The sequence below is a fragment of the Vidua macroura genome, chromosome 12 (genome assembly GCF_024509145.1).
Source record: "Vidua macroura isolate BioBank_ID:100142 chromosome 12, ASM2450914v1, whole genome shotgun sequence".
NCBI lineage: Eukaryota > Metazoa > Chordata > Aves > Passeriformes > Viduidae > Vidua > Vidua macroura.
The window spans coordinates 5,902,440-5,926,709 of record NC_071582.1 but is presented as its reverse complement, the minus strand read 5'-3'; the positions used below and the strand labels follow the sequence as shown (position 1 = coordinate 5,926,709).

Sequence of the window (24,270 nt, the reverse complement as noted above, 5' to 3'; positions counted from 1 at the left end):
CTACCCAGCCTCGCCCATGAGCTGAGGTACAGCCTGCACCACAGCACATCTCACTCCCAGCTCTGGGATTGACTCAGCACATCCCTATACAGCCCACAAACATCAGATCCAGCACCTCTGGCACAAGGAACTACAGAAACTAGTTCACACAATTCAACTGATCTACTCCACCTGGCTGTAGCTCTCAGTTTGCCCCAAACATCTCACTTTCCTGTGGAATAAGCACCTTTTCTTTTAAAACCTACATGTTTGTTCCTCTAAGACAAGCTCTAATGCCTACATTTCACACAAATGTAAGTAAGGAAAACATTTTTCCATCCAATCATTGGATGGTACTGAGGCACCTGATCCTTAAGGTAACCTTATGAGGTTTCCACTCTTTATTTTAAAGGGACATATGCATTAAAATGTAGTTAAAGTAGATGAGAAGATGTGGGTTCTGGTTGAACTACTTCTAATATAGGATCAAAACTGGATACAAAAATAAGCAGCACCTGTACCTATTGTGATTAAATTTGTAAATGCACATTGGACTGACTTTCTGACTCATTTTTTTCATTAAATATCCAATTTCATATAAAGACACTGTCCTGTCTTGCTTTACATTGCTTGCTAACTTACAGTAGAAAACAAAGCCTTCCCAACATTGACCTCTAGCATGAAAATCAACAACAGTTAATTAAACCTCTCCTGTATTCCACTAAGTGACTTGTTGAAAGAAACCAACTGTATTTAGTGAACTGTACAGAGGATCTATTCCTGGTTTGTATCCAGTTCCAATCTACACATCTTAAGAAAAATAAAAATACCAGATGTGGAGGAACTGCATAATATCAAATTTTCTGTGTTGATTGTGCCACCTTTTCCTTTTTGCCAGATGTAAAAATATAGAAAAAAAAAAAAACAAACAAAACAAAAAACTCTAGAAGAAAAAATTTGGTCTGCTTAGTATATATATATATCACAACTTCATTTAATCCTCTAAAAAGATTCACTAAATGTTCTTTTGAATAATTTTAAATTGACCATTACATTCTAAAAGGCATTACCAGCAAAGATGCTTCTGTTCAAAATTTTTTCCCATATACTAGGCAAAAAATTTGCTCTGACAACAGCTTGTTAAGGTTAGCTTGCTAATTTCTAAGATGCTGTACTAGTAATGAAATTTATGGCATTGCTTAGTATAGAAATACATATATACTTATTTATATATGTGTGTGTGTGTGTGTAAATTCCTGTTAACAGCTGAAAGTTGATATGTTTTGAACAGCAAAGCCCCTGAAGATTCTGTGAATAAAAGCTAGAGTCAACTAAGTTAGCTGTATGTTTTAACTGAGCAAATTCATAAAGAACCAGCAGTAGTAACTTGAAGGCATAGCGGGTCAGTAGATGTGTAGCTGTCAGGGCTATAGCATAGTACAGAAACTACATGTACAGGTTCTCTCAGCATTTCTATGAAAACTTGAAATTACAAGCATTTTCCCAAAAGTAACTTTCATTCTCTATCACTATTTTAAATTTTGCTCAAGATGTTCCTCTGCCCCTCTGTCCAGAGCCTTACCTCTAGGAGAGCGCCAATAAATAAATGAACTCAGGATCTAACCTACTGTGATTCTTTTTTCCAAGTACCTTCTGTTGTTGCCATTCATAACGAGCTAAGCATCCTCAGAAAAATAACTATACAGGATACAAACCCTCCCTGCCTCTCCCATCTAATCTTACTGAAGATAGTTATTCAAGTTTGTTTTCTGAGCCTGGACAACATGAAAAATGGTTTTATTCAACTGCTACACAGAAAAGATGGAGAAGAAGGGGAGAGGACATGGTAAATGCAATCATGCCCTTTATCTAAATACTTAAGGCAGATGAAAAACCATGAGAGAAACAGACAAGAAATATGGAAAATGTTTACTCCATTATTCCAGTTCTTGCTGCATGCCAGGAGAGAAGGAGAAAGAAAATAAATGTTAGAAATAGAACAGGGAATAAGGATCAAAAGGCCATGTATGAGCAAGAAGCAAATATCCAAGTTTTGGTCTTAAAATGTTAATGGAGTCATTTATTTTACTCCAACTTTTTAGCAATAGAATAAGCATTTAAAGGTAAGTATTAAGAACACAAAATCTAAGACACAAATTAACCATATTCTGACTATCAAGAACTTGAAAACTCATGTTGTTCATCTTCCATATATTAGGCACATCCACATGAGAAAGCAGGCTAAATGTCCACACAGTGCCTGTAGCTATGACAGATTGCTATTATGAACAGCATAAGGAAAAAACCAAACAGCAGTATTATGAAAATTCATGCAGTTTTTTTAACTGCTGACACAACCAAACAATTCAAGGTCTATTGCTTAATTGCTTAGTCTGTAAACCAACCTTAGCTTTGTTATAAAGACAAAAATCTGTAACTATCAAAATGGGGGGGGGGTTCCAAATATTTAAATCTTAATCCTTACAATTTTTAATCCTACTACCTGCTTCCAGAGTATGAGAAGTAACTACAGAACATGAACTGGAGAAGACCATAGAACAGCAATGCTGCAATTTCCATTTTGCATTCAGCTTACTGCAGGCACTGGGCCCTTCCTGCTATCCAGGCTTGCTTTATGAAATATGCTGGGGCAAATTTTTACTGCAGATAATGACTGCTAGAGATTGATTGCAACTTAATCCTTTATGGAACCCTGCAGCTTAGAGAATTTTAACAGTGTTTACAATGCAAAACATACCTCAAATAAATCATACCCCTCAGCTTCCACCCTGTTGTAGGGCCGGATGATGCCGTCCTCACGGATGAGGCGGGGGGGACGGAGATTTGACACTTCTTCAGTTGATTCTGCCACCCTGCCATAGACAGTGCAACATGATTCTGGTAAGCTTAATACAGGCCTGAGTTTCACCAATACATCTTTAGAAGTCAGCCTTTCACTTGCCACACATCCCACTTACACATCCTGGGTACCCTGCAGATGTAAATAGTAAAGACACACTGCTAATGATGAATCAAAGGTAGCACTAGTCAATTAAATAGCTACAGCTGGAGAAGTTTATTCCCAAATGCAGATAACTTACTAAAGGTTCTCAGGTTTATTAACACACTATCCAAAGGTCCCATTTAAACACAAGGAGCCCCTGATGTGCACTGCTAACTAAATTTCAGACTGGGAAGGTTTACTCTGAAAATTTCAGTGGTCTATTTTTCACAGTAAATTTAACTGACATTTCTCCTCAGGGGAAGAAGCAAAATGAAAAAATGGATTAGGTACTGTGTACCTGAACTACCACACTGCAGCATGTTCTCTGAAGCAGCAATTTCCTTAGCATCATAAAATACATTCATTACAGGCTACTGGACATTTCTCAACCTTCACATATCATTCTGCTTTGTGTATTTAACAAATAGTTGTGTGGCACTACTGGAGCACTCTACCACCTGGTATCCAACATAGGGTGAGTATTTCCAAACTTCCTCTTGCACTGTACCTTTGAATTCCCTGGAAGGTACTGCTTGCCATATCTACAATGCCTCCCGTCGGGCGGGCTACCACTCCTACAAGCCCCTTTCCAATCCCTTTAAAGAATCCAGCTGCACCTTCTTTTTTAGCCCCTTTAAAAGAAGAGAAACAGAAAAATAAATGTTTTCACGACCTGCTTAACCACAGAATGAAACCATTATTGCTACAGGGGAGCTGTTTTGTATTGGAAACAGCCAACAGCCACTGATTGCATAGAGTCCTATTGTACAAAGAGCTGTCTGTGTAAAGTCACCCGCTGCTTCCTGATCTGCTCAGACACATCACTGTTCCCTTAATACCTTACCAGCCTCTGAAGGGCCCAGAACTGAGATATCACCAAGATTTTCTTTCTCACACTTTCCATCTGGACTATATGCCGATAGATGAGTTTTTTATAGGCTGACAGCAATAACAAAATATTCTGAAGACAGTAAGATGAATAAGTATGGTAGAAGTTAACTATTTCTAACTCAAAATTGCATGGTTCTGGTGATATGTAACTATGGGAGAACCAAAGGAGTGCTCAGAAAGCAGGTGGGGTCACCCACCCAAGAGACAAGGATTACATATCAAAGTACCATGCAAAAGCTGTGAAATACCACATAGTTACAGCTGACTCCCAACATTTAAATCACTGCCACTTGAAGATTACTAAGAGGCATTTTATCCTGGATATTTTTCATCCTCTATCATTTTCATGAAGTAAGAGGAACAAATACTGACTTCAGGCATGAAACCAAATTTGCTTTCTAAGATTTCTCTTACCTTTGGAGTCCCAAAAAACTTTTTCAGCTGGTAATTTTTACTTTATTATTCTTACTGTCTTTATTCTGGCTTCAGACCATAAAAATAAATTCAATAAATTGGGTACTACAGCAGGCCTAACAAAATACATCACAGAGACAACCTATTCCTAACTCATACAAAGGTTTAAAAGCCAACAACAGATATAAAGATATTTGAGGAAATCATCATGTAAATTCATATTTGAATAAGAAATATAAAAATCTTGGTATGCCTTAGCATCACCATACTTTGTTTGCTATTTCTTAATAGTACAAAATAAACTGTCAAGTATTGAGAAACCACTTAAGCAGTGCAGTGCAGCCCTTATGCTTACCTTCTACTGGCTTAGTGATGATGCCTGTCACACCCCCAACAACACCCTAAAACAAAGATAATTAAGTTTCCAATGAGAAACTGAAATGCTCTCAGTCCAACTGGGCAATCTGTTGTCTCACATCTTTATTTTAATACTTTATAATGTAAAGTTCAGTTTCAGAAACACTGTTTGGCTGGGGGTTTTGGCTTTGTCTTTTCTCTTATTTTATATTTTTAAGAGAACTGTAACTGAGGCAGACTTGAATGACAGAATTGACTACAAGGTCAAGTTAGGGTCTGTCACAGCACAAGTTGAGATGGCCACAATACACAGAGTACCATCCTACAATTTCAGAAAGTTTCAACCCAAACAGAGTAACACCATACCACATCAGAAGCCTGCAAGCATCTGCTCCTCTTGTTCTTCAGCCCAACCTTTCACACCCATCATGTTGATGCATTGCACCTGTGTGCCCTCTGTTCCCTTTGGTGGTTAGTCAGTGCCCCTGGGCACTCCATGGCTCATTGCTGTCAATGCTGCTCACCTGCTTCTCACAGCTGTAGCCCATTCCCAATGACCACAAACTTGTGTGCCTACAAGGGCCCAGTTACCTTAATTACCTAACACATTTGTTGAATATGAGTAACTAATACAATTCACAGGAGAAATTGGTGTTATTTACTGTTCCAGATCCCCACTTCAATTTCTCAGGTTACCAGAAACATGACCTCAAACACCACAGCTGATGCACTACACAGAGTCTCCTAAAAACCCAGTGCCTGTTTGCCTCTTCTGCTTAGTTAATTAACTGACAAAAAAAGATATCAAACTTCCTGCAGGTGATTTTCAAGCAAGTTGGCACATGAAACACTCATCTCCAAATCCATACCCGTAACAGGCCTTTTCCTCCTTTGGCCAGGCTCTCCCCAAAGTCTTTTGGCTGCCGACCCATTTCCTCTCTCCTTTTCTGCTGAAACTCTTCATCCAGAGTAATGGCAGCCAAGCCTTTGCCAACAGTACCAGTGATCCTGGACACCATCCCTGCTGCCCCACCTGAGGGAACAGGGCAGATATCAGAAGTTACTGTGCTTTCACAGCTTAGGAGTAGACAACACACAGGAAGCCAACAAGTTCACAGCAATTTCCCTTCATATTCAGTTTAGATGGGATGAATTCACACAGAGCCACATGTCATCCATGAGAAGACTCCAGAATCTGGTCTGATATCCATACATAGAGCAATAGGGAACACTTAGAGCACTTTACTCCATGTTACATAGCAAAATGGACTAAATAGTGTTTTCTCTAATTACTGTCAAGACACAGCTAAATAAAAATCTAAAGTAATTGTAACAAAACACTTCTCATGCTTCCCCAGACATTTTAAGACCATTAAAATTATGCTTCTTATTTATTCAGAGCATGTTACTAATTTAGTTATATATGCAATGTTTCTCACATTGGTTGCTCAGTCTACAGATATTTAAATGGGCTCAGGTAAATGATGTGTGAATCATCTGTATCACAAACACTGGCAACAGTATGACAACCTTAAATATTCACTAGAAAAATATTGTGGAAATTCACCAAAAAAGAACACTATGACACATACCCACTGTGTGCCCAAGAAGACTTTTAACACCAATTACGAAGCCTTCAGCAAATTCTTCAGGTCCTTGAACAGCACCCTAAAAATGAAATTTATTAGGAATAGCAGAAAAATACACCAGGATGCATCTGTTTCAAGAAAAACTAGCAATTCCTTTATATTAATGCAAGTAGGGCCATCTGAATAAGTTATTTCTTTGAAATTCACATTAAAAAATTACTGCTGCCTGCCTGTTCAGGGTGTGGAGTACAGTGACAACAAACTATAACCCTAGCAGTACAATCAATCAGCCTTTTATAAAGACACAGTTAAAGAATCAGGAACTCATACCTGGAATGGCTCATAGAAGAAAGCTTCGACTCCCTCAGACAGACCTCTGATCAAACCAAATGGATTTCCAAGAACATCTAATCCAAGTACAAGAACATACATCTGTTTCAGGAACTAAATGATGAGAAAGAAGAAAAAAGGCAAACAACAAAAGCAATGTTATGAGCTGTTGTCACACACATCAGAACCTCAGCCTGGTTCATCTTTTAATTACTACCCAAGTAAGGTATTAGAGTGCCCAACCAAGTATTTGGTGAAGAAAAATAAAATCGTCTTTAAGACATATACTCAAAATTTTCCACAAAGACTTGACTAAATAAGCTTACTTGTTCACTATAATGTCTAATAACTCTCATCCTCAGTTGATCTCTCTTGTAGAACTGGTATTTAATTTCAAAGAAAGCAAGTCTGAAAGACAAGTAATCATACATTAGTTAAGGCTACCCTTCCTCATTCAAATACTTCTCTGCTTTCCTTCAGAGAATCCTGAAGACTATTGCCTTAAAAAGGATCCCAAACCTCATCTTCTCTCCATTCCTCCCTTTCCCCTAAGACTGTATAAATTTAGACTAGTCAGTAGGCAAAGTTTACCATGGATCCAATTATTAAGTGTACAGCACTCAAAGTATTCTACCAAAAAACCCAAACAACCCCAACCACTTGTGTTGGCTTACTTGAAAATAACATCATCCACATCTGTTAGAGTAGCTCCAATACTTTTCAACAGCAAATTCAGAGAATGGATGGCTATCATTTCTTCCCCTTTATCTGATGCTTCTCCACCAGAAGCCAGAGACAAACTCAAATGCAACTGTCAAGGCAGAATGAGTAAAACAAGACAAGTCAAGACCAAAGAAAAGCCAAACCAGAGCAGACAGGATGTGTGGTGCACATGTGAACAAATCAGTGATGAAAGCTGAGGAAAGCTATAATTTTATCTACTGATGATTTTTCTTCCCTTGTGCCAAAAAAAATCTAACTGCTTCAAGAGAGACATGAAGATAATCCCATTAGAGTGTATTTTAATACAATTTATGATACATTACTTTATCCAATATTTTATCTGCCTTTCAGCATTATTATACCCATTGATTGTCCCCACTTAGTTATGGTTAATGGTCTGTTTGTACACATACAGAGGAAGTTTTCCAACAAAGTATTAAATTCTAGAGAATGTAAAACCCCCACTAGGGACATATTTATGGTAATGAATTAATTGCATGATTTATTAACCAATAATCTCTCTATTGCATACCTTAATTGGAGAAATATGGAAATGTTCAAAGAAGCTGAGCATTGACAAGTCTGTTAGGGAAGACTCCATTAGCTCGGTGTTAAGTGCATCCACATCTTGCTGAATTAATTTAGACTGGTTTCAATATTAAAAAAAAAGGAAGTTAATCTAATCCATATATGTAATACAATTAATCATATTGTATCTAAATGTGTTTATATATATAAACAGTAGAAAGAACAATCATTGTTAAATACAGTTAACTAACTTAAATATGAGTGTACTAATGAATCCAGGAATAGCAAAAAAACCCCAAAAAACTCATAACAGACACAACATTTCTGGGTGGTTTTCCCATTTTATATTATATTGATATTCACTTAAATTCCTCAATCAATTATGGTCCCATTCCATCAAAAGTCTGTTTCTTTCATACATTACCCTTTGTCTTTCAGCTTCTGGGTCTGTAGACGGAGTGAAAAGTTCACTAAGTGCTCCTAAAAATCCTTGATCAATTTTCAGTGCCATTTCCTGGATAAGAACCATGAAGTACCTGAAATAGGAAAGAAAGTGTATACCTAAATATTAGATGCTTAATCTGCAAAAGTGAAGTCTTGCTGTGCAATGTCACATATTAAGATTTACAATCCACAATATCGACTCCCAGTTTATAGAGAGTTAGAAGTGCTTTCTGGCCAGCATTGCACAGCAAACAAACACACAACTCTGATACTGTAGTACAAGAAGGAAATAATTCTGATTACTAGAGAATTTGCATAACAGTCCCTTCATGTAAGCAGTCCTTATTTTCTAAAAGTAAGTTCCTTTTTTAATTGGAGATATTTAAAAACTCAGTCTCAAGTCAAGAGTTGTTTGGATAGGAGAACAAACTTTAGAACAAAGCTCCCTTCTAAAACATATCACATCTCTAAAATCATATTACAATGCACTGTTACACTCACTTGAATTGCAGGACTTGGCTGTATTCATTGAATCTAGTGATGATGCTGATGTCAATGAAGGGTTTTGGTTCTAAAGAGAAAAAAACACTTAAAAAATAAATTGCCAAGCTCCTCCTTTCAAGGCTGAATAAATCTGATATTACTATAGGCTTTCTCTTACCTGAATCCAAAGCAATGGACTTGGGAGGGGCTACAGGGTGAAATACAACAGGAAACATTGATCCTGGTAATTGATTATCAACCTAAAAAATGATTGCATAATTACAGGAATATTTTAGTGACATGATAATCAAACACAGTTCCTATTTCAGAAGGCTTGAGTAACTTGTTTATAAATTGTGTTCAAGAGGAACACCCTACTTAGTAGAGGGGAAGGAGGAAAGAACAAAGGGATTACTCAGATATCATTGTGGAATGTAACTCATTCAGTTATAAAAGGTGAGATGGTTGCAAGTGTTGCACAAGGGATGCTTAGAGAGGTTCACACCCTCAAAGACTCATTTACAAGGTCTGCAGCTGATGGCATACATCAACTGTATAGTGAAAACCACCTTCAGGCAAAAGTAAAAACATAATGAAAGATAAAAGAAAAGAGCAAACTTCCCCACCAGCTGGTGAGAAAAAGCACCAGGGTCCTCAATGAAGGGCAGCAAATGGAGATGAAGATGGCTATGATGATGACTCAACATTATTTCCCTCTAGCACTGGACACTTCTTGCCAAAGTGCTCTACTGGTAAATTTAGCAACACTATTAGTACTGACAAGACTATGCTGATCTGCTGCAAGTGCTGCACATTAATTCAGTGTTAATATTACATGTAGATACATTACTGCATACTATTTTAGCATATTTAAATGCCTGTTCTCTACTTCCCGTTAGGCAGGCAGTTTTTGTACTAAAGGTCTCTAAACCCCTAGATATACTCTCTAGAATGATGTTACACTTCTGTGTAAAAACTACAGTAAACAAAATTTGAAAAAGGTTGAGGTCTGTTTTAAGACACCAAAACACAGTTATTTAGAAATAAACTCTCCATCATAGCACCCTGCTTTACATTAGCACACAGTTTTGTGGAATTCCTTCCATACTACTTCAAAATGCTGGGATGACAATCCTGCAATACTTTTCCATCACAGCACCCTCGCTACTCTGATGTAGCGACAAAGCACCACACGCATAAGATTTGGAGATACTTCTTCACATAAATGAATTAAATCAAAGCCTTCATGTGTCTGCTTAGTTTCAAAACCAGAGGAAGGCTGGTACCTGCAGCCAGTACAACTGAGCCCGTAAGCTCCTTTGGTGAGGTGACTGCTTGAATTCAACCTGAATTCCTGACAGGAAGTTACGGCGGATGCTGCATCTGACTGGGAGACGCATTTCCATCGGAGACTTGCTAAAATTCACCTGCAAATATAAGAAAGCAGAGCTAAGATACAGTTTAATTTGGGAAGCAATAAAATGGTACATTACTAGTTAACACACTAGCAAATCAACCCTGTGGTTTTCCTTATTATCAGATCACAAGGCTACTGAATTTCTGCATATAATTAACTGCATGGAAAGTAGTGAAAATCACCAGTTAGTCTGACAAGAACATCACACTGTTTACTTGTCCAAAGCAGGAACCTCTGTGTCATCTAAGTAGCTATTTCTTCATGAGCTATATATTACACTGGCATAATTAAAGATATTTATATGCAGCTGACTACTTTCCCAACTGACGTTTTCCCCCGATCCTGAAATTTTTAAGCTATGAAAAGCAGAAGCATAAAGCTCTCCTTTATTGAGAGTGAAATGCAATGACCTACAGATAAAAGATTTGATACTATGTTTTAACAATGCACTACCGCAATGGTCAAGTGTCAAGTATTCAAAGAGCTGAGGGTATATACATGTTTTTCAAATGAAAGGATGATATAGGAAACAAGCCTGACCTATGGTACTATAAAATGGTTGTATTGGACTTAGCCATTTGAATACACTCTTTATTATGGAATACAGGTATGTATAATTCATGTCTGAACAAGCTCAGGTAAGTGGATTTATTTTCAGAGTCCTTGAACACTGCAGACTCCTTTACCATATCAAGTAATGGGAATTGCACCTTATTAAGAAGCTAAAACCAAATTTTCTGCAAAGAATTTAGGGTATATACTGCAAATATAGGTTCACAACTAACATGCAGACACCAAGCAATCTTTTCTACCACACAAAAGAAAAATCCTTTGAAATTCTTACTTCATAATATAACCCTGGATAATACCTCAGTACTGCCTCAGTATCACAAGACAAAAACATTCTGCTATATAAAATGTGTAACTATTTAAATAAAAATCTTGCCTCCTGTTTCTGTTTCTCTTCACACAGCATCTATCCCAACTTAGCAAACAGAAATCTGTTTTAACTGTTGTACTTGTTCTGCAAGTATTTAAACACTAAAACTCAATACATACCTCAGTATTGCTGTCCAGTTTATGCCAACCAGGACCTTGGAAAGCACTCTTGGAGAGATACTTTTGATATGCTTGTTCCAATAGGTTTATTTGCTTTTGATTAAATGGTTTCCACTTTTGCCTTGGTTTCCGTTCCCAAACAACATCAGAACTGCAAGACAAATAAAGTTAACAATTTTAGAGTACTTATACTTTTCTTATGCATGCAAACCGTGTAAAATATATTTTTCTAATTTATCAGGCTCAAAAAACCCTCTTATGTCTTTTTTTAATGTAAGATAAAAAAAAGAGGCAGCTAAATCCTATTGGTTCTAATTCTACAATAGGACTAAACGCAAAACTTAATTTTAATTAAAAATGCTTCACTTAATTTAACTTGAAACATATCCCCTTCAACTCTATTGCTAAAATTATAATACACTGCCAAATTTCGATTATTCAAAGGAATATTTACAATTCCATGGGCAGTACCTAGTAAGTCCTATGTAAGAGATTTCTTTTTTATTTTCATTGTTAACTAGAGAAAGTCCAAGACTATGGATCGATAAGTTTATTTCTTGATCAGGTTGCTCCAGCTCCTCTGCTTGTCGTGCTTTAGAAACCAGGGCCACATCATCTGTGAAAAGGAGCACTCGCTGCCGTCCATCCAGGAAAGACACCCAGTGAATTTGAATATTTGCATTGTAAGGGAACTGGCCACAGTCATCCTGTGTCAGGAGGAAAAAAAAAAGCATATTACATGAGTAAATCCCTGATGTTGCTCTATGTTTATAAGCAACACAAACCAGAACTCTGTATTTTTCCTGTTTCTTCAGTTTACTGCATTGTCCTGACTTGGTTGCACCTTATACCCTAACACTGGAAAGAAGCTGAGGTTGGGATATTTTTCTCCCCCTTTTGTAAACGAAATATTCCAGCAATATTTATGGTTTAGAATAATATTGGAAATCATTAGGAAACAAAAGCCTTCAGAGCAAAGCAAAATCTTGGAATCTTAGTAATGGCAGAAGAAGGCAATAAATCATATACCATGAAATAGTAAAACCGATGTAACATCTCTGCTCTTCAAAAGCAGATACTCCTTATTTTTAATTTGTAAGGCAAAACTGAGATAATTAAAGCCCTTTTCTCAAAAGCCCCAAAGAATCATGAATGTAACCATAATTATATGGTAAGGAAATTAGTTTTAAACTAAAATAATTTTTAAATGTGAAAAATTTGACCCAAGGAAGTGCTTATACAGTAAAGCACACTGTAATTGGTTCTGTCTGAGTTTAGATGTATAAAATTAAACCCATTTCCAGTACAACTTAAACTTAAGTTTGCTTTCCTGTCCTTTCTTTTGGCTAGCAATATTTTTCAGCTTTGTCAACTCTGTGCTACTCAACAGAAAAACCAAACCACCTCTGAAGAATTCATTTTAGTGTAAGGTGCAAGTGGGCAGCTAATTAAAGACAGACACACTGGACTATCAAAACATCTAAAATCTTGCTTCTTGACAGTAGCTGTAAGTCTCCTACAGGATGAGAGAAAGTTACTGAGGAAGCTTTCTCCCAGATAGTTTTAATTTTGGAAGAGCCCTAAATTGGTTCAGCATTTGCTTCTCCCCTTACGAAATTTACCTTAAGTAGGTCATGTTCACCAAAACATTGAGAGTAGCCCCAAGTCAATTTTCTTGGTTTGGTTGGATCCGTCCAGGCAAAGAGGCATACTTGCCTTGGTTTCAACTCCATTTCCTCTTGTAATCCACTGCAGGTTAAAAGAAAAGGAGAAAATAACAGCATTCACTGGTTAAAAGTAGTGATGGAAGTGGTGCAAGCAAACCCCAGTGGTAACTACTCCACCCCTCCAGCAGTGAGGCATGAAGGGCCTAAGCTATTCATCCCAGACAAGTCCAGCTGCAGGTACATCAGCTCTTGGTAATACCCATGTGACATCTTACCTTAACCAGGATATCCTCGGTTAAACAAGCAATGGTGAATTGTTTCTTTCACATACCTCTGTTTGTATGTGAGGGAGTCCCAGGGAGTGTGGTTCACAATCAGAGCTGGGGCAGCTCCCTCGTGGTAATCCGTGAAGCTTATCACAGTAGAATGCTCTGAGACATTCACATCTACCAGCAAGCCTCCATTCTGGAGAGGAAGTTAGACAAAGCCCAACATTTGTTCTATGCATTAATTCAAGTTAGAACTATGATAAGCATTATAGCCAAAGACTTTACTGAACATGGTACCTTTATAAACACATTCCCTAATGCTAGGCTAAGGTTAGTTCTGAAATGATAATATTCTTCATTTGAATCAAATTAATTTAACCATGAACTGTGTGTCTCTAACATGTAACAGCTTATCAAGAAACCCTAAAATACCTATTTAAACAAACTGAAGGCACCCAAGACATACCCTCTGCAAAAAGCCCAGATGTCAAAAGTGCAGTGTACCATTGTAACTTAATAGCAATAGAGCTGTTCAGTTTCCTGTAAGCTTGTCACAAGTAAATCAACTTGACTACACAGCTATGAAAACATTAACAACACCACAAACTTGATTCGTAACTTTTTTAATGCAACAGAACTGAAGAAAGTGTAGTGTACCCATAACTTAAGGCACAAGGTTTTGATCTTGATGATTTCATTGAGTCAAGCTACCACAGGGCTAAAATAGAGAATTAACAACAGACTACACAAAGTCAGTCTCACCAATTCTTCAAGTTTCAGCAGAGTACCATTATCCTGAGCTTTAATCAGGAATGGTTTGGATGAGCTTTCACAGCCAACTACTCTTACACAAAGTTCACCAGATGAGTTTTCAGGCCAAAATGGAAGACACTGTAAGACAAGAAATACACGACTTTAACAATTCATATATGTTCAATATGGTAACCCAGCAGTAAAACAATCAGGTTTGTGTGACTGAGACTATTTCACATGCCTTAGTTCTTAGCCAAGTATTTCCTGATGAACACATCCACATCTACTAACTTACCTAAACTGAAGGATTTGATTAGTGTACCAGCACATGCAACCTGTACTGTTCAAGATCCCTTGGGATGTGAAATATCCATGTCATGCCACCAGAAGAGACAGCTTCCATAAGAGAACTCCTCTTCCCTTAAGTGACACCTAAACACCAGTTGTTTGTCTACAGTGATATCAAAAGGAAAAAACATGAAGCATTACCTCTGAAGCTGAGATATAATTCCATTTATTAGTTGGAAGAGAACCATCAGGACCAATTTCTCCAACTTCAAGTTCCAGAGAAGATTTGTTTGCTATTGTGTAGAATGGAGTGAAGGTAACTATCCTGGTAAGATTGAAATGGCTCATTCTGATACTAACTCCAACCTGTTGAACATGGAGAATTTGAGCAAATAATCAATGACAAGCTAAGAAGAAAAGTCAGGATGAAAAAATAGAAAAGCCAAGATCAGGGTAATTACAAAGCCTAACACACAACACTCCTGTTCCTTCCACCTGAAGTAAAAGCACCAACCATGCAGTAAAATCAGCAGATTATGCAACACAACTAACACAAGAGTTAACTGACAGCAGTAGCATTTTGCAGCTGTAGCTTTTGTGGGGAAAATGCACCAGAAATCTCTCTAGAGTAAATCATGACAATTTAAAATTACCATTATCACCAGAAAACAGTTAAAGAGTACATGAAAACACAACTCCCCATATCTCTTTGCTCAGTTGTGGAAATGCAGTCTTGAATAACGAGTGCAGATCTAAACACTTGCAAATAATTGTGAACAATTCTCTCCACTATGCATGTTCATCATTGTATTTTCGAACAGCCAAGTACTATATGTTTGTGAAAAGTCAAGCCAAAAGAACACAAAGAACTTCACAAATCACTGCAATAAATCTTACCAGGTAGTCCATGTTATTAGCTGGACACCTGACACATCCATAGCTTCCCACAGTATCAAGGGAAAAGCTGCTGGACCAAGTACTAGTCGAAACACAGAGCTGGATCTACACACAAAAACAATAACATGCAAAGTAATTCAGTAAACTCATTTTCATTCTGTGGTTCATGCATTATAGAGTGCCATTATATCACATATAACAATGTAAAGACAACACTTCAGTGCTTTTAACACCTTCTATAAATTAGGACAGCCTAATAATGTAGTATCACTAGTCATATTCTGATTTATTAATCTGTGATCGAGTTCTGGGAAAGATGTTACAGTAAAAGGTATCAAAGCAGAGAAGTCCTCATTGACTCATGCTCATGACAGCACACATAGATGGGGAAAAAAGGCCACCACTTTGGGTGCTTCACAAACTTGAACAGATGGAAGGAAATAATCAAATGAACCATTTTCAACCATTTCTTCAACTATTGTTAGGTAAAAAAAAGTTATTTAAAAAATTCTAAATTCAAAAAAAATTCCAAAATTTCTTTTTTCAAAATCCAAAAGTATTCCAAAAAAACTTCTACTGCAGTACTCTTCACTTGACCTTGTAAACATCACATCACACCAAAATCAAAACAAAAGGAATGTGTGTAACACAAAACAGAATATTTACAGTGTGCATTTTAAATGTCCAAGTACCAAAGAAAGCAGCAGTCAAATTAAAACCTTCAGACTTAAAAACTACATAAAAATATTCCTTATATAAAAAATGTGTGTTTTCTCCCTCAGAACATGGCCTAAAGACTGCCATCTAAATTAAGCATACCTTGTTTTTACTAAAAATATTTTTCTTTTTAAATGAAAACAAAACAATATCTCTGTAGTCTGCTGGATGCTTGACGTGAGTGTCTTCAGCTCGGTACTGCAGAACTCGGGAAGTCTTGTTGATAATCCAGTAGGGACTGAACACAGACAGGACCATATGGCTCCCAATCCACCTCGAATGGATGTAAACATCCACCGTCATCTCTGAGGCACAATGACATGTGAAACGCACAGGAAAAAATTCAGACATCCCATCACAAATTTTAAGATGGCCATGCCAGTCTTTGCCTTGATATTTTAACAATGCAAGCTCCATTATTTCTCCACTGATTCTTGAATGAAAAACATCTGCAGCACTCCCTTCAGTTAATTCATGGTCTTCTGCGGTTCCCTGTAGCAAAATTAGACAAGGCAAATCAAGTTTTCAACTCATAAAATTTAGGTGTTCAAGAACCAGTATTTTATTCTCTTGTAGGATGTACATTTCAGATACCTCAGTAACCCATGTCCTAATCTCCAATCACTTGAGATTGATCCTGTGAATAATTTGAGATCAACAGCACTTTACTTGCAGAGCAGTACAGACCCCTTAATTCTGGATCTCAGGAGGGCAAACTAGTTCTAACATATCCCGTTTCCACTCCCTCCCTCTCTCCTCCATAATTTCCAAAGGATTTTGGCAATGATTTATTATTCATATTCTTACAATACTGAGTGTAACACTGCACTGGATTATGCTGCAGATACACAGTCAGGATTTTTCACACTGAAAAACCCCCAAGGCAGAAACTTCCCAGTTCTGCCATACTATTTGGTAGCACAACTTGGCTCAGGCAGTAGCATCCAACAACAATAGCTTTCCTAATTTTTACTGATAAAACATTTTTACTGATAAACACTATATTTAACTGTATGGAATAGTAGCCAGGCTTGATTAGCCCAGGGATGTGAAGACAATAAGCACAAACCCCTGTACAGGTACAGTGACTTCAGAAATAGATATGAATTACTGGTTTCTAGCTCCTCAATCAAGGCAACAGCACTCTGTTCTACATTCTGTTATTCCAAGTACTGAAGTACAATGGAGGTGAGGAAAACTGGGAATAGTGCCATTGGGATGTTGGACAGAAGTGAAAGAAAGATATAAATGAATGTCACAGTCAGTTATGTAAGTAGGACAAAACAGAACAAACAAGGATGGTGGTTCTAAATGCTCACACCTGTTGCATTTACTGAAATCACTCTGCCTTAATGAAGAAATACTAGATACTGAAAATACTGAACAGACAGGAGGAAAACGGTCTGTGTAGCATTCTTCAAGGACTCTTCTAATTTCTGTGAGACCTCACAATAGTCACCAGTAAAGAATCAGTGTCAGAATTGAGAGAATTTGCATTTTAGAAAAAATAGAAAGAATTTGCATTTTAGAAAAAAAAAACTCTAGAAATTACAGGTGCTTTCTCTTATACCTCTTCTTGCGAAGCTAAAGACAGCTTGCAAAACACAAACAGAATCTGAGAAGAATATAAAAGAAAAAGTATCAGTACCAGATTCCTGTTAAAGGAGCAAGCCAGAACTGGTCAGGTACACACAAATTTAAAACAACTCCAAAACATCCATAATGAATTATCAGCCTCAGTAATTTACAATAAAAAATACAAAACCCAACATTCAGCATCTTCTACACTACGTTCACTTTCACTTCTAAGTAAATGCATTCTTACTCAAAACCAAGTAAAGGATTTACAAATAAAACCATAAAGTAACTTACCTCAAGTAAAAATCTCAAGGAGTACGGTAGAAGATTCCTCACAGTCAGTGTAGGGCGAAGGTGGATAATGTAGGCAGGATCCAACTCCTCTACAGAACTTGAAATAAAATTTAGTTCATCAGGTACAGCTGTTGAGCTGATTATTAGAGGCAAGAAATTGGTCTCAGTAGCTGGGCACTGTAACAAGCACTTGACTTCATTGCTCCTGTGTAGTTCTTCCCTCCAGGCAATGTAAGTTGTAGACTCCTTGTACTGACCCTCAAATATTCCTGTTGGTTGGACATACAGACGGCACCTGTAAGAAAACAGCAGGAATTGTACACAATGGCATTTCACTGCTACCTAACTTCATCCATTTTAAAGTCATGGCTAATATTCTGAAGTGCTTTTGCAACACACTAATTACCTAACAAAGACAGCACTTTAGAGTTTTAGTCCAGTCAGGAAGACTTTCACATGCAAATGAAGGTTTCAAAACTAATACTGTATTTGTGCTGTATCAGGGTCACAGACACTGGCTCTACACAGAAGAGAAAATGTACCTGTATGAATGCAAAGGAACATGAAACTCTTCTTCTGGCTTGGATATGCCAATTGGCTTCAGCAACTTGGAGCCTTTAGCCAGCTGGTAGATCACAAACGGAATTGAGAAATGGTTCTTGATCTAGAATCAGAATGAATAATTTTTCATTACATTTCCATGGTACATATTTCTAAAGGGAAAGGTATCAGTAACAACAAGGAAAGCCAACATTAGTAGATTTAACCAAATTCCTCTAGAAGACAGACTTGAGGTGTCTTAATACACAAGTATATGAGAAAACTCTATTCAAGTCCCAAGAATTGAAAAACATGTTTAAAATGTCACGTAGCATAAAAAGCATCCCCAATGCTGAGGATATTAGAAAGCCAAACAGAAAAGGGAAAACCAAAGGAAAACTCATGTAACAAACAGAACAAAATACTTTGTAACTGGCCTTTAAGTAACATTTTGGAAAAGTATGATCTCGAAGAAATGCATTAAGGAGGAAAAGGAAGGTGACTCATGGAAGAGCAGTGCTTTCAAGGGTTGGTTTCTGTGGCTGGTTTTTACCTGCAGAGGGGAGCGCACAGTAATGACCTTATTTCCTTCTGCAGCATCGATCTGCACCATGACGGAGTCCGGGCAATCGGCACCATCTCTAATGCTGTACAGGCGGCGGCCTGGCTTGGCCACGGGAATGATGAGTACCTCTTTGTATCCCTGAAGTTCTGATCCATAAAAACAGACAAAAGTCTTGATCAGCAACACAAATCACATTACCATTTCTTATTTGAACAGTATTTAAGCTACTCAAAACTCAGCAACAACCAGAACCAAAGTATTCCCTGGCAGAAGGCCCTTAAATGGTACTCGAGTACCACTGAAGGAAAGCTTTGGGGGCCAAATGCTCCTCAACTCCACAACTTTAGATTATAATTTATACACAGCATGGGAAATACTGCAAGCAGGTATCAAAGGTATTTGTTGGCTGAGTTAATGAACACAGAACAAGCCTTGTATCACAACCAATTAACTTCATATGGGATGTGCTAGAAAGGGAAAAACTCACTCAGATGATTACATATTAGTGGCTACTGTCATTTGTTTTCTTAGGAATATTTCCTGGCAAAGTTAAAACACAGAATCATAACTGGTCTCAAGTAGCTGAGTAACTACAGAAAGCCAAATAAAAGTAGTGATAGGAGAAATGGGGAACAGGAGTGGGAACACACAGGCCTATGTCACAAGGGCCTCTAAGATGGTCTACCAATGACTCCACTAGGATGCCTTCCAATTCTCCCAAGGGGTAGAAAAAAAATATCGCTCTTTTCACAAGGCCTATGTCACAAGGCCCTCTAAGATGGTCTATCAATGACTCCACTAGGATGTCTTCCAATTCTCCCAAGGGGTAGAAAAAAAGTATCGCTCTTTTCACTTTCTGAAGAACTGGAGCGGAGGAATTTTCCATCTTTTTAAAAAGCCCAGTGCCTGTTTTGTGGTGTTTTTTAAATTGGGATCAATATTCAAAGGTAATTCCAACACAACACACTTGACCTGAATTTCTACCACATTGAATTGAACTCCCATCTTCCCACACACAGGCCTGTCATAACAAACAGCATTCCTTAGCATAATACCTAAATTTAAAGAGAAGACAGAGCTTTCCTGTCGGTGCAATGCAGACAATCTTCCTCGCTGGGGTGCTTCAAGAACAGAGTATTCCAGTTCCATGCTCTGACCAGTTTCTATTTCATTCACGTTTTCTTTTCCAACTGAACCCACTATCCGAAAATTTGAGCTAGGAAGCACTTTGAGAGAAACACCCAGAGCATTTTTCACTATGATAGGTGCTGTCTCTTTAAAGGAATAGCCAAAGGTGGATATAGTTGCTTCTGAAAATGCCTGTAAAGAACAACATATACAGTGTATCATACATAAACAGCCACAACATACCTATAAGGGCTTTAAAAGACAGCTCCCAGCAACTACCTTCTTAAAGAGGAGAGGAATTATCTACAGCAAGACCTATGTTTTGTATAGTAGTATTTCAGACAAGTACAGGTTACTTCCAGAGATTCAAATTTCATTCTGTGTTTTGCAGTAAATGTTGATGCTACAATAAAGCATTCATGCACCTCACGGGGAATTTTTCCAAATCTTGGGTTGTAAGAGAAACATAAGATCTGGGACATAGAAGTCACAAGGAAATGGAACATGTACAAGCTCCAAATTCAATCACAACTTGTACTTACAAACTTTTGTTTGGTTACACAGAAACCACAGTAACAGACTGCCAATACAGACTTACAGTGTAGGCAAGTAGTTAGAGAACTGCTGTTCATTCAGAATTAAAAAAATAAATAGACATAAGTCACATTCTGTAAAAACAGCTTGATTTAGTGACCAAATTTTCCTCAACCCAGACAAAAAAGCTGGGAAAAGCAGCCTCGACCATTCATAAGCATACCTACTATCACAAGAAAAATAGAGGTTAAAAGTATTTTTAACACACAGGACATTCTACTCCTGCAGTTTAAAGGCAAATCCTAAATTGCATACTTTTCTTAGTATTCAATTAAGCAAAAAATATGGAAAGGAAGTAAATTTCTGTTTTAATATTTCAGAAGGAGTACTGTAGGAAACAGCTGTGTTTATTAGAGCGTTTTGTGTTTATTTAACCTGCACATATGACACTTCCTTAAGTCCTGCATAGGCACATTTGCTGGTCTAACACAGAAGTTACTTCTTTCAAAAGATAACCCCATCTTTTTGCTGAGCCTAAAGGAGTCATCTGAGTAAAATTCCTCAGCCCTTTCAGGTAACATTTCTCAGAGCTACAGAAGAGGCATTGACTGGCAGCCAATATAATTCATAAAACAAAAATAATCCAGAATTTCTCATGGAAGCACATAACTGAGCACTTTCTGCCTCTTGGGGTTACCTTGGCTAGGTTACTGAACACAGCAAGACAACATTTGGATATTGTTATATTCATTGTGTCCATTGAAGAGATGTTAATTGCTGTTTGTGGCTCAGGAATAACAATGAAATCATCCCCAGGCAGCAGGCTTCTCTCCTGGACAGGGTTAGTCTTCATCTAAAAGAAAATTCTCATTAGACAATTACAAACCTCTAGGTTACTTTCTCCTACATTGAAACAGGAAAAAACTACTTGACTTACACTTGACAATTTGGCAAGCAAAGTAATATCTACTTTGCTTTGTAAATCTCAGATGCTTTAAACAAACATGGAAATTTTATACCAACCCAGAAGGCAAGTTACTTTCTCTTCTCTGCATGGTTACACACTTCATTGTGTCCATGCACTGGTAATTCACATTATTCAGAAAAACCTTAAGCTCTCTGAAGATTTTTTTTTTCCTCATGTAAAACTGCATAGCTCCTTCAAGCAACAGCATTCAAACAGTCAATGCCCCATACAACTTTAAAGTAATTAAAAAATAGCTGCCTGTACAAACCATTTCACATAATGTCAAGTATCTTTACATACCTCCAGCTTTAAATTCCATTGCTTCTTTCCTCCTTTGACTCGTTCAATAAGTGGCTCCCACACTGCATAGGTTTCATTGTAATAATGAACCTAAAGAAATAAACAAAATTAAATAAGGTATCTAAATACAAAGCAATTATTATGAAAAACATTAATAAGAAAACAACAAATCTTAATTTCATGTTCTGGAAGTCTAGTATTAACTTCTAATGTTTTTAAAAACTAATACACAGAAGTGCAATATATCATATATTTTTCACAAATTACACCATTTTTCAAGAGTTCATTCCCTGGCTTACTTTGAAAGCAATCAAGCATCCTGGTAACACCATATCTTTTTAACACTTTCAAATAACAATCAAGTCTCTTATCTTCCCCCACATGGTTTGAGAGAATGACTTTGAGACCAGGAACTTCAATGCCACAAGTACTTTATAGTACTATGAAATAACAATTCGTTTGAGCCAACTATAGTCTGAATCCAGTCCACTGGAATGATTCCTCTAACTCATAGCCAACACTGAGTTTTTAATTTGCTTCAATCACTGCAAATCTGAAGAGAAGCTGTGGACTCAAAGAGTTCTGGATGCTCCCTGTCAGCTGTTTTGCTCGTCCCTCGTGGAACCACAGTGACTTCCCCCAGAGGTACACAATTAAGCATCCAAACTCCACCATGATATGCACATGTGGCAATGGTAGGAGGCTACTTATATATCCAAGAACAGAATGAAAAATGAGGTAATTTGGTAAAATGACAAGGGGTAGTAAATGCATTGCATAGAGCAGCTGCACATCTGGTTGTATGAAATTTAAACACGCTGTCTCCGTAAGAGACTTTCACCATCTCAGAACTGTATCTCATTTTACCAAGAATGTAACTTCTACACTTACCAATAAACACAATTTATTGCTGGAGAAACAAACAAAAGGAAGGGGCAATAAGAGTTAAATATGACTAATCAAGTAAGCCAAGCTCATTGTTCACACAGCAGAACTCGAATATGCAAAAATACAGAAACACAGGACTGGATTATTTCACATTACATTTGCCATTAAAATCTATTGACTTTCAACATTCTGTACAAAGCATGTTATGCTTACTCGCCTGACTAAAGAACTCCTGAGAGCATTTCAATTTAAACCTATTATTAATTCAGTACACATAAAGTATATTAAAAAGTTACTTGAACTCAGGACCTCTGCAGAAGTGTTTTAAACTGCTAACAGTTTGACCCCACATACCTCCAGTGACATATCAGCAGTGACCTCCATCAGTGAGGACCAGTTTTTAAGAACACCTGAAAATGTAGATTCCACTAACAATAAAGGGACAGTTCGATGGCCCAGACCACATTCCAAGGTCATCTGAACCGATTTCACTAAAATATCAAATTTCTCTTGCTTCAGAATTTGTTCACGGTCCTTAAAAGCTTCTGTTGCTTCTGTGGCTATGTCAACACCAAGAAACCAAGCATTGCACTCGTCTACAGGCTTCACTTGCCACAAATTCTCAGAAACTTCAGTTCCTCCTCTAGAATCCTCTTCTGTTGTTTTGGGTTTTAGGGCAGCCATAATGGTCACAACAGTATTCAAAATTATTGGCGATATCTCAAGAAAAGAAAAAAGTCTTCAATTAAAATACAAAATCTATGATAAATGGAAATAGCAAACATGAAAAGTCTTTTAAGGGATGCAACTTAAATTTCCAAAGAAAAGAATCCATTAATGGACCTCCTCTTGTTGTCCTTTCCTGCAAAATATCCCAAAAACAGTGGTGGCAGCAGCAGGGGGAAGAGTTATTTTGTAACTTTGGAGGGAAGTGGTAGGAGGAATCCTAGAATCTGAAGTATTTAACTTATTCCTTTTTAATCAAGGGACTGTCAAAATGACAAACACACAATGATTTTTTTCCAACACAGAGCAGTTCTAAAATGCATATTTCTGGAATTAAACTAACAGGGGAATAAAAAATGTAAATAATATGCAAATGAAATAAATGTTTTTAAAATTTTTAAAAATAATAATAATTTAGACATAATGTCTTTAAAACCCCACACCATGAAAACCAAGCTACAGATTGAGAAATGTAGCTGTCCTTCCAAAAAGAATTTTAATAATCTTACCTTAATAGTTAGTTCCTCTATTGTTACTGCCACAGTGTGTAACCCTGAAGTGTGCACCATATTTTCCATGACTAAGGAGCATGGTCGTAACACCTGAGTGAAAAACAATTTGATTATTAAAGTGACTCCTTAAATCTAACCTTTGCATAAGGTCTTGTATTTTTTCACTCCATATGCCAAAGAGGCAGCGATCCCATGAAGCAACAACATGTTTCAGAGTAAAAACATTCCATATAGTGCAACTATTCCACATCCCAATTTGCACAAGCACCATTTTGTACTGGAAGTTTAAAAGCCAGTGAGATAAAAGCTTCTGACATAATGCTTAAAAACTCAAACAAAAACCCAAAGACAAAACGAAAGCCCAACACACAGACAGTGATAACATTGTAAAAGAAACCTGAATCCTTAAAAAACCTAAATGCATAAGGA

At 37.3% G+C, this 24,270-nt stretch overlaps 1 protein-coding gene across 1 annotated transcript in view; it reads right to left on the bottom strand.

Annotated features, from left to right (window-relative positions):
• The window catches only part of VPS13C (vacuolar protein sorting 13 homolog C), a 74,965-nt gene that overhangs the window by 7,543 nt on the left and 43,152 nt on the right, over positions 1-24,270 (bottom strand). The window contains exons 53-81 of the mRNA XM_053988589.1: positions 23,839-23,931; positions 22,958-23,323; positions 21,716-21,805; positions 21,146-21,301; positions 19,842-20,106; positions 18,775-18,932; positions 18,224-18,345; positions 17,682-17,976; positions 15,912-16,301; positions 15,093-15,197; positions 14,397-14,561; positions 13,917-14,045; positions 13,217-13,350; positions 12,841-12,967; positions 11,690-11,925; positions 11,219-11,369; positions 10,029-10,169; positions 8,921-9,002; positions 8,761-8,830; positions 8,240-8,351; positions 7,820-7,933; positions 7,239-7,375; positions 6,891-6,972; positions 6,565-6,678; positions 6,238-6,313; positions 5,515-5,678; positions 4,644-4,689; positions 3,492-3,615; positions 2,738-2,852 (exon numbers count right to left, since the gene is read on the bottom strand). Coding sequence (XP_053844564.1) covers positions 2,738-2,852; positions 3,492-3,615; positions 4,644-4,689; positions 5,515-5,678; positions 6,238-6,313; positions 6,565-6,678; positions 6,891-6,972; positions 7,239-7,375; positions 7,820-7,933; positions 8,240-8,351; positions 8,761-8,830; positions 8,921-9,002; positions 10,029-10,169; positions 11,219-11,369; positions 11,690-11,925; positions 12,841-12,967; positions 13,217-13,350; positions 13,917-14,045; positions 14,397-14,561; positions 15,093-15,197; positions 15,912-16,301; positions 17,682-17,976; positions 18,224-18,345; positions 18,775-18,932; positions 19,842-20,106; positions 21,146-21,301; positions 21,716-21,805; positions 22,958-23,323; positions 23,839-23,931 — 4,359 coding nt within the window. The remainder of the gene's footprint in view (positions 1-2,737; positions 2,853-3,491; positions 3,616-4,643; positions 4,690-5,514; positions 5,679-6,237; positions 6,314-6,564; positions 6,679-6,890; positions 6,973-7,238; positions 7,376-7,819; positions 7,934-8,239; positions 8,352-8,760; positions 8,831-8,920; positions 9,003-10,028; positions 10,170-11,218; positions 11,370-11,689; positions 11,926-12,840; positions 12,968-13,216; positions 13,351-13,916; positions 14,046-14,396; positions 14,562-15,092; positions 15,198-15,911; positions 16,302-17,681; positions 17,977-18,223; positions 18,346-18,774; positions 18,933-19,841; positions 20,107-21,145; positions 21,302-21,715; positions 21,806-22,957; positions 23,324-23,838; positions 23,932-24,270) is intronic.